Raw genomic sequence first — 10,539 nt, forward strand, 5'->3', positions numbered from 1 at the left:
GGAAAGGGGGTGGGGGGAGGGGGAAGGGGAGGGGTAACGGTGAGGGTGAAGCTCTCCTTGTTTTGTGTTGGCTTCTCTCCCTTCCTTGGCAGTCCAGCCCTCTTTCTCCGTCCTTCAACTGTTGGAGTAAAGACAGGTATAGCAGGGAGAGAGAAGGAAAGAAAGGACAGAGGGGGGGGAAACAAATTCCAGATTAGTCACCACAGCACAGAACATCAACCAAACAGTGACAGTTTTAAACATCGCCCTACAACCGGGAAGTATAAAATGTCTTATAATGAATGATAGTGCGAAAGCAGACAGAGGGCAACAATTTTTATCATCTATTTGATTATAGACTGTCCTTCATCCTGTCTGGGTGACTTTTTATTGGTATGTTCGTCCTCAGTCTACAACAATCTGTGACCTATTTACACAGCCAAGGCTTTTCTACCTGAGAAATGTATACTTAGGTTCAAGGACTCTGAATTGTCCATCTGAGAACTAAAAAGGTCGATGATGTCCAGAGACAATAGTTAATCCCACAGTGCACCCGCATCTTTCCAAGGTGTATCAGGATAAGATGCCAAATGAGCAATCTCTTAAGTTCCCTCATTAGTTGCAGCGAAAACTGGTGGCAAAGTGCTCATACCCTACGTAAGCACAGCAGCAGCATAGAGCAGCATGTTCCCTAATTGTGCTCCTTAGAGGACAGCCCAATTCAATGAAGTTGTCCACCACTCCCCATGGTCACTGAGTGATTTAATGCGGATTCACCCCCAAGCAGGTGCTTTCTCTGGATGAAGTCATTTGGAGGCAATTCAGAACTGTGACCTCAGCACATTGGGCCCTCTGGGACTAGACAGAGGATCCGGCCGCCTTTCCCAGCCTTCGCCAGCAGCAACTGAGAGTGAGTGATAGAGCGTCAACGTGCCGGCGGTTTCTCTGCGCCCTACATTAGTGGAAAGCACTAAAGGAGCCACTTAATGGAGCCTGAGGAAAGTCATACAAGTCGACACATCACTAAAGTGTCACAGCAAGAGGGAAAAAAAGAAAACTGCCCTACAAGAGTCTTAGACTATGTTTGTTTTGGATTACGACTGTGGAAAACAGTAGTAGTGATTTTTTTTTTCTTGAACCACACAGTTAACGGAGACTCCTTTTTTTAGGAGTCCGGCCTGTAGTTCCCCTACGCCCTCATTTCTGTGTTTACTTCAATTACTCACTCCATTTCGCCTCAAAACTGCAGACTCCTCCCCGCTACACATACCACACTCAAATCACATCTCCCTCTTTTCTTTAACACTCCATCAATCTCTGTGTTCCCTTACCATCTTCCTTAAGCTTTCTCCTCCTCCTCCTACTCTTTTTTTCGCAAACTTGGAAAGCAGTAATAAGAGCACAAAAACTAAAGTCACTGTGTTCCTACTTTGATCAAAAACACATTTCTACCCCCCCTCCCCTCACAACTCTGTTCCCTGTGTCCTTCTCTCACAGAGCGACAAATGTTCTCCTCATTCTTTTACACTAAGCGCTCACAATGATACTAGCTGACAGCAGCTATGCCAAAAATAAGCCACAGTAGTATCCAACTCTGTGAAAGGCTACTGACACAAGTCTTGAGAAAAGCCGCCCGGAGAGTCAAAACATTCCCCTCACCTCTAACAAGCTATGCCAGGTCATTTACTGGCACTCGTTATCCTGTAAATGATCTGACACTGCGGCCGAATCGCTCTCTAATTTGTGATTACTAAGCCGAAACACTACAGCATATCATTTTCAAGTTTAGCATCAAGGTACTTTTGTAGTTTACAAAGCAGTTAACACTTGTTAACACTCTGCAGTCATTTCGTTTTTCAGAGTCATAATGCCAACTACGAGAATGAGAGCACTACTGGTTTTAAAGAAAGATATCAGTCATGCTTGTCTGTCGTTTGCATTTACTTTCGGAGAAATGGCCAGGAGTTAATGAAGAAAGATATAAAAAATACAAACAAATGTCAGAAATTATAAATAAAATACAGTAGAATCTATAATCAATATCATACCAACGACCTAAGAAATGGCAGAGCAGGCAGAGACGTAGTAAACAACTTCCCGCGCCCCCTCCCATTCCTGTCCTCCCCTCACTCCCTCCCTCCCTCCCTCCTCCCCACTTTTGCACACGTTGTTCATAACTGCTGATTTCCCTTTGGCCATAGCAATAGTATCCAGCCAACCCACCCCCCACATCATTCACATGAGGGCTCCGTGTCATTTACAGGGCTTTTACTCCATCGGTATTAGTAGGCTACAGATCCGTGCTTCTGGGGGTTAGCCAAATTCCTTCACTACTACCACCATTAGTTTGTATCATCTAACTAACAGCGGACGTGCTCAAACAAGACCCTTCACCACCACACCATGGCCTTAAACTAAAGCGGCGGCCATAGCGTTTAAAGCTACAACAAACAGGGCCGGGATGACAGCTGTCAGTCAGAGCTGCACCCTGAAAACACCCTCCATCTGTGGCTGCCCGGGGAACTTTCTTTAGCCTGTTTAACTGCTTTTAAATACATATACTGCATTACATTTGAATTACTTACACTTTCCCTCATAATATGCAAAAAAGGAAAAAAATCGATGCTGGCTGGCTGAGGGCTGAATAACCCCCCCCAAAAAAACGTTATCTGCTTTCGGTTTCCTGTACAGTCAACACGGCCCCTCCGTTTATTCAGTGTTCACTCAGCAGAAATCACTCCTGTTTAGTCACACTAATAATTACTGTCTCACGCGAAAGGAAATCCGGCATTACAGACATGCTCTTGCAGTTTCTAAAAGCCATTAATCTGACAGTGCAAAGCATGCAGACAAGAAGTCGTTTAGCTTCTGACACGTAAACATTAGACTCGGATCGGGTGAAGGGACTGATGACAGTAACAGTGAGCAAGCTGCTTCCTAACAACAGCCACACAAATAATAAATCAGATATTCACTCACCTCTGTAAATGTCCAGAAACGGTGTTCACATTATTTGGCTCTGTGTCCTCCCTTCGTGTGTATCAACGTGGTGGCCACATATTTTGTCTTTCAAGTCCTGAATTTTGCCCCCCCCACAAAAAAACAAAAACATGAACAATGTCAGATGTGGGCTATTTCAATGTTGTCTTCAATGATATAACTCAAAACGCACCTACCATGAGCCAAAGCGACCTTCTGAAAGAAATATTTTGCCTCAAGTATTCAAGCTACAATTGCACAACAAATATCTGTGCTTTTTTTCCCCCCCTCTCCCAGATGTGCCAAATATTATAACAAAGTGATAGTCTTGCATGCAGCCACACATCTCAATGATAAATCAATACACAGAGCTATTGGCCATGTACCAGAAAGCGGACTGTTAACCTTGCCACCCTCCAAAACACAAAGTTGCGATAGTGTAAGCAGAGTGTCACCATGTAAAGCATCCCCAACAAAAAAAATGTATTTCCCAAAAAAATGTTCAGGATAATACCAAGACCTAAATGTAAACGTGCATGCCTCTGTCCCTAGGCGCCCAATCTCCCCCGTGCACTGTGAAAGGTTTGTGTTTATTTTGTTGCAACTTTGTAGCAACCATCCGTCCGGTAACAGACCGCCTGCGCTACGTTGTGTATCAATGGCTCTGGCAGCAGCTAACTAGCCCTCCATCTGCAGACAGTTTGAGGGCGATTTGGGCAAATGTCGCCCTGCACAGCTTTAACTCACACAGTGTGCAGGCTGCACGGGAGGAGCAGACACCTCCAGCTTCCACACACTTTGTCTAAACTGTGTGAATGTGACACACAATGATGCACATAATCTCCGTCACAGTCTCCCAGGCACTCGTGTTACTACATCTCGGCTACGACGGCTAACGATGCACTAGCACGACAGCTAAAGCAGATCAAACCCTCCCGACGGGCTCAGAGACAGACGCACAAAGACGTGGACAGAAACACGCGCGCACTAAACGTGTCGGAGTAAAGTCCGCTCGTGATTAAACAACACATGCAGCGCCGTGGAGGTTGTTAAAAAAAACACACGAACTGTCAACAAAATGGCGGCTGCGTTGAATCAACAGAGACCCGAAATGGATATCCTTATATTTCTCCTCGCTGCGTGTTTAAATCCCTTTTCCTTACAGCAACTGGTATCCGTACTCCCTCCCGAGATGCTCCAAAATCTGGTCCGACACGCCGTTAGCTAGGCCTGGATGTGTCAGCACGGGCCTCCCTCGTTAATTGGGCCTCCATGTCTACTCAGCCCGTATCGCTACTGTGTCAGTACAACACGGGCATTCTCAGTCAGGAGAGGAGGAGGGAGAGGAGGGAGGGAGAGGAGGACGGACCGAGGAGGAGGAGGAGGAGGAGGGGAGAGGAGAGGGAAGGAGAGGAGAGCAAATGTCGGTCGGTTCCTGCGGCCCCCGGTCATTGATAAAAATAACGTGTGTATTTCATTATTTCTCTATTTTCGGTGGTGATGTGCTCTCGGCCCGTTGACGGTGTGTTTGCTGGTATGCAGCTGTCAGCTGTCACCCTGTCGGTGCCCGGTCCCAGCTGCCACACACAGAGTGTCAACACAACGTTACAGACCGTACACACACACACACACACACACACACACACACACACACACACACACACACACACACACACACACACACACACACACACACACACACGGTAGAGACAGGAGGAGGCACCGGGAGCACTTCAGCCGATAAATAAATCATTCTTCACCGCACGGATGTGAATTCTTCTTTTATGTTGAAGCTATTAGTCCACTTATCGATCCGTGTATTGATTTTGAAATAATCACATGTTTTTTTTTAGTTTTAATCGATTAATTGGTGATTTATTAATAAATTGTTTTTTTTTAAAAACTGTCGTTTCTGGGTTTAGCTGCTCAAAGTGAGTAATTGATGCGTTTTTCTCGTTTTTTTTAATCATTGTAAAATTTATTTGGGTTTTGGACTATGGGTCACAAAGAAAATGTTAACTTAGACTGGGATGAAGTGATGGACATTGGTCACTATTTTTTGGCCAGTTTATAAACTAAATTATGAAACGATCAATAAACTACTCAATAATGAAAATAATTAATTGTTGTAGTGCTATATTCTATTATTTGTTGTTGCATTTAGCTTGTGTTAAATGTAGAATACTGTAGATTCTTCTGTAGATTTTGCTGTATTACAGTGACCTATTATATTATATCAAGGCTGCAAGTGCTTATTGTCATTATTGATGAATCTATTCATGCCATTCTCAGATTAATTGACAGTCTCTAAAATATCAAAAAATAGTATGTGTAAAATGCCAATCACTAGTCACCCAAGGTCCAGAGTGATATAATATCTTCAATTTGCTTGAATTTGTCTGATTTACAGTCCTACAAATGAAATCATCAATTTACAGTGATATGATTCAGAGAATAGCAGGGACTCCTTACATTTGAGAAGCCGGAACCAACAATTGTTTGGCGTTATTGCCTAATAAGTGACTTAAGCAATTCTCAAAATTAGTGATGGTTCATTTTTTGTCATATGATTAACTGACTTGTTTCAGCACCATATTCTTCACAGCTGTATTCGGCCCCATTTTATTGGATTATATTTCATTAGATTTGGCTATATTGTACTGTATTTCACATATTCTTCTATAATCAAGTAAATGTTTCTATAAAGGTTTAATATTTATAAAGGAGAACGTGCAGAGGGTGACAGGAGGCTTTATTATAGAGAGGAGATCAACGCTGAATCAGATTGGGCGGAAAAACAAAATATTCTTCAGTAAAAAATCATCTTACTAAGAGCCTTAATACGATGATAAGTGTAACCTCATAACTCTGTGAATTCCCATCACTTTAACAATCACAGGCAGCTCAGCGGTGATCAGTTCATGGCATCAAAGTCAGTCATTCAGGAAACCACTAAAGAGGCCAGTGTAGCGAGAAGGACACATGACCTCCACGTCTTGTCTGCAATCTGCACGGTGCTCTTGTGGGTAGCGTAGTTTGAATAAAGTACAAGTTGAAGCTGCAAATTATGACTGTGATGCCTGTAATGTATTTTATTTAAAAGCAGTTGTTGCGGAGGGAAAGGTCAGTGGTGAGAAGCGTCTCTTGAAAACAGAAAAGGAGGTAGAGATGCTTGGCCCGTTTCTCAGATTGCCTGCCTCTCCTGTTGCTCTGTCCTGATGGAGCGAGCTTCTGGGGGTTCTGATGTGGACGGGAGGCTGTTGTCGACGCCGTCAAGGCTTTTTCGGCACACTGGGCAGGTATCGTGCTGTGGGAGGGATAAAAACGCATTAATCTGCGGTGAAGAAGTCATTGGTAAAACAGCATCTACAGCACAACCGAGACAAGACTAGAACTGCACCTTGTAGTTGTACGCCTCCACCAGCCAGTCATTATGCAGTCTACATCGGTTACTATCCAAAATGGCATCACTTCATCAATTTATCCCATTAGACATTTGTGTAAGATTGTTAGAATTAACATGCGAACCACTGAATTATGACCATAAATGTGTTTTTTATGGTCACAATGACCTTTGACCACCAAAATCTAATCAATTCATTCTTTAACTGGGGCGGTGGATGTGTGTGCCCAACTTAAATAAATTATCTTGCGGCTTTCCTGAGATACTACATTGACCAACCCGAAAACACAAATCCTCTGGCCATAGCTCTCGCAGGCGCAGAGGCATAAAAACATTTGGTAACAAAACACGTTTCTTAGTTGTCGTTACAATCCCAAATATGTGTGACACTTCAAACCTTCATGACAAAGCTAACAGACCTTTAAACCACATCCACCCCTCGTCCTTACCAGCTCCAACCAAGGTACTATGCATCCACTGTGGAAGTAATGGAGGCAGGGTAGCTTCCTGACGGATTCCCCCGATGAATACTCCTCCCTACAAACTGGACACTCCAGCCTGCAGTCTGAGGGAGAAAAACAAGAAAACAGAAACAAAAAGTATGAAAATGTGCGCAAGAGAAACAGACACAGTGAATAGTTTGCACAGAAAACCCATCATAACGTTTTTAATTTTTGCAAGACAGGTCTATAGGCCTTTACAGTAAAACACAGGGATACTTTTGTAATGTAGTCCTCTCTCATTTTATGTAGTTAACCCAGTTAAATGATGTGTCAATTATGATTTAGCAGCTTCCATACCACTCTCACTACTTTTGAGAAGTAGTCTGAAACCAGGCAGAAAAAAAAAAGTATTATTTACTAATGCTCTGACTAGGAAAGAGAGGATGGAGGTATGATAGGAGGAGGGAATGAAGCTAGTGAAGAGGTGAATAAAAATGGATAGAGGACACCAAAGATAGGAAGAAGCACAGAAAAGATAGGAGAAGGAAAGGAAAGAAAGAGTGATGCAGGGAAGTTAAGAGGAGGCAAGGCAATGTAGGAGGAGCAAAGGTACGATGAGAGGAAGAAAATAAATGTAAGAGGAAGGAAAGAGATAAGAGGAGAAAATGAAAGATGGAAGGAAGGAAGAAATAAGAAGGGTAGGTAAATAAGAGGAGGGTAAGAGATGTGTGCAGTATGCTATGCTGGGATTGCTACCTGTCTGTTCTTCAGAGATACAAACTGTTGGCAAGGATGAGATCATCTCCTTTTCAGCAGGGGGTGGACCTGTGCACTCCAATTGTCCTAACAACTAGGTGAGTGAGAGAAGAAAGTAAGGATACATGGGAGGAGACATGAGGGAAAGCGAGGGGAAACAAAGGAAACAGAGTTCATATGGAGTGGATAAAAGAATAAGAAATGAACAGTTTGTAACTTGATGGTATCAGACTTTGGAGGTTTTGTGTTTCATTATAATAGGTTGATCGAGAGGGAAGAAGGAGGAGGAGGAAGTGGAGGAGGAGGAAACCAAAGCTAAAACTAAACACAAAGCTTAGAAATCACCACCTCTGATACTACTGACCTCTGTGATGACAGCGTCCAGACCTCCCTGACCCCACGCATAATCACCAGGGTTTGAATGCAACTGCAGCATGCTGGATCTGAGACAAACAGAAAGAGAGCAAAAGAGGGGGGGTGGGGTGGGGGGGGTAGTTGGGTAGTTATCACACAACGCTAGATGAAATCAAAAGTAGATGATGTGAATCGAAAATGAAAAAGCGCTTACAGTGCAGCTGGTGCAGCATTGGGGTTTCCGTTGCTGGCAAACAGGCCGGCCAAGAACTGCTGCACAATCCTTGAGAGGGCAAAAACAGACAGCGAAGATGTGTCTGCTTTATTGTGCTTTGAAAACACACACTTTACTGTATTTTCAACTGTTTAAATTCATGCCAGGCCTTCATGATTTTACTTTGAGTTGGAATATATAAGCCTGATACTGCATGTCTGCACCAAATGCAGAATAATGATTTTACATAGAGATTGCATCCGTAAGTAGGGAAGCTTACTGAAGTGTCACCAACTACAATCACCTTTTGAAGCAAATCAATCCCACATAAGGAAGTTCTTACATTGTAAAAAAAAAAGTTTCAAACTTGTTGAAACTTATAAACATGAAGGTACTATGAAAGTTGTTTCTGTTCGCAACAAAAATATGAAAGAATATCTGTGAAAAACACAGCTGTTGTATTTGTTTCAGCTGTATGTTTAGTGGTCCGACGAGGCTATGCCTTTATTTTCCTGTACAGCCAATGACATAAATAGAAAGAAAAGAGAAGAATTCACGGTCAGAGTTCAGTCCACACTGGTGATGTTTCTGTGTACCATGTCCACACACCCTTCCACTGCAGGCCGTTGATCAGGCCTGGATGACCTCTCTTGTTCAGGCCGTGAATCAGACTCTGGTTCCCCGGCCTCAGCAGCGCCCGGCGACACTGAAGAAGGGCGGCTCTGACCTGCAGATGCCTGCTCGCTGTCATCTGGGTCGGACTCTGAAGAGGGCGGATGCAACAGCAGAGCAGACCGCTCCATAAACAGCAGCTGCCATAACTTGGAGAGAGACCAAGTATTATGTCAAACAGAGCTTGAGAAAAGGAGGAGTGTAAGTTTTAAAATGCCAAATGTAAGGACATACCTCTGAGAACAACGAGTTGGAATCTTCACTGGCCACAGATGTGCTGCTCTGCAGGAGACTAGGCAGCAAAATAAAAATCGGTTTTAAATGAAAAACATAACTCTTAAGAGCATAACACTGCTGCTACAGTGACCATCATGCATTTCAATACTTAGGAGCATGCTTTAAAACGTTTTATAAACGATTTAACATGAACAGTAAATATAAAAACCAAAACGGAGCTGTACCTGGAGTCTTCTGTCACCTCCTCAATGAAGTCAGAGTCACATCTGGGGCAGACGAAATCCTAGAGGAAAGAAAAAAAAACATGCACTACAGACCTAAAGAATGCCGACACTCAAACGTCTGTGTTCAATCCCAAACTAAGATGATTAATATGATGCTATAACCGCCTCCATTCTTCTAGGAAAGCTTTTGACAAGATTTTGTGACCTGACTGCAGACCATTAGTGAAATCGCAACCGATGTATCCTAACCACTGGGCCACCAGGATGTACACAAAAGTACACAAAAATGAGGCATCTTTGTGGGTTAGTGGAGAGGCACTCTGTTATTGTAATGTCCCCGGTTTGGGCTGGGGGACAAGTCACATGCCATCTCCTTTATCCTATGCCAAAAAAAAAAAAAAAAAAAAAAACAGCTTTAAAAAATGTATTACAAATGTATCTGCATATGGGTGTCCACATATTTTTGGAAATACTGGCATAGGACAGGTTAATCTCTCTCTCTTTCACACACACACACACACACACACACACACACACACACACACAAAGACGCGTGCCCATGTGTTTCAACATGACAACATTCATGCGTATTGGTGTCATAAAAAACAGCTGCAAAACAAATGCGCACCAACACTGGCTCTCCGAACCGAGCAACCAGGAGAAATGAAACTCCAGCAGGTTAATCACGTATGCCTTTGCAGTTGGGCTTTGCTGATACAATGATAGAGGGGGAAAAAAACAAATCGGGCTGCAGGGGTTAAAGGCACATTTGTGGCTTTAGGGTATACCTTTAGGAAGCCCAGCAAGCTCTGTTTGTGCGTGTGGCGTCACCCAAACCAGCCTCACAGGCGCAGTTGACAGAAGACAACTGGACACAGGCTGTCGCCAACAGTGGTGCTTCTAAATATGGCAACGTGAATCACCAGTTTTTACTCCCTCTGTGTCTGTCTTGTAAGATCACGGCGCATGCTTTACGCAAATAAACAACCAGAAACAGGCTGCCATACGTGTGCTTTTGTGGTCCCACTCATTTTATATTTTTTTTAGAGGAAAGTAAAATGTATCTATAAACTTTGCAAGTTTAAAAAAAAAAAAAAAAAAAGAGCTCTAAACATCTTAAGACGTCCCTCAATGTCAGCATGGGTTGAATAAAAAAAAAAAAAACATTCTCCAAAGTGACTCACCGGGAGTTTGGGGTTTGTTTCACTTTTACAGCAGTGACAGAAATACCGGTGTTGTGGTGTGTCCGCAGCCTCCGCCATCTTCACGGTGACGCAC

General features: G+C 43.3%; 1 protein-coding gene and 1 long non-coding RNA gene across 2 annotated transcripts; both read right to left on the bottom strand.

Moving 5' to 3' along the window:
* Positions 1-37: 37 nt before the first annotated feature.
* Positions 38-4,268, bottom strand: LOC129097780 (uncharacterized). The gene is made up of 3 exons (XR_008531526.1): positions 4,122-4,268; positions 2,959-3,055; positions 38-118 (listed from the first exon to the last, which is right to left on the bottom strand). It is a non-coding gene; the product is annotated as an uncharacterized LOC129097780 (long non-coding RNA).
* Positions 4,269-5,708: 1,440 nt separating this feature from the next.
* On the bottom strand, positions 5,709-10,527 carry rnf115b (ring finger protein 115b). The gene is made up of 9 exons (XM_054606434.1): positions 10,446-10,527; positions 9,262-9,320; positions 9,035-9,092; positions 8,738-8,949; positions 8,129-8,197; positions 7,925-8,003; positions 7,561-7,654; positions 6,811-6,926; positions 5,709-6,265 (listed from the first exon to the last, which is right to left on the bottom strand). The coding sequence occupies exons 1-9, from the start codon at positions 10,521-10,523 to the stop codon at positions 6,143-6,145; spliced, it is 888 nt and encodes a 295-aa protein (XP_054462409.1). The 5' UTR covers positions 10,524-10,527; the 3' UTR covers positions 5,709-6,142.
* Between the last annotated feature and the right edge of the window lie 12 nt (positions 10,528-10,539).

The sequence above is a fragment of the Anoplopoma fimbria genome, chromosome 10, assembly GCF_027596085.1.
Source record: "Anoplopoma fimbria isolate UVic2021 breed Golden Eagle Sablefish chromosome 10, Afim_UVic_2022, whole genome shotgun sequence".
Lineage (NCBI taxonomy): Eukaryota > Metazoa > Chordata > Actinopteri > Perciformes > Anoplopomatidae > Anoplopoma > Anoplopoma fimbria.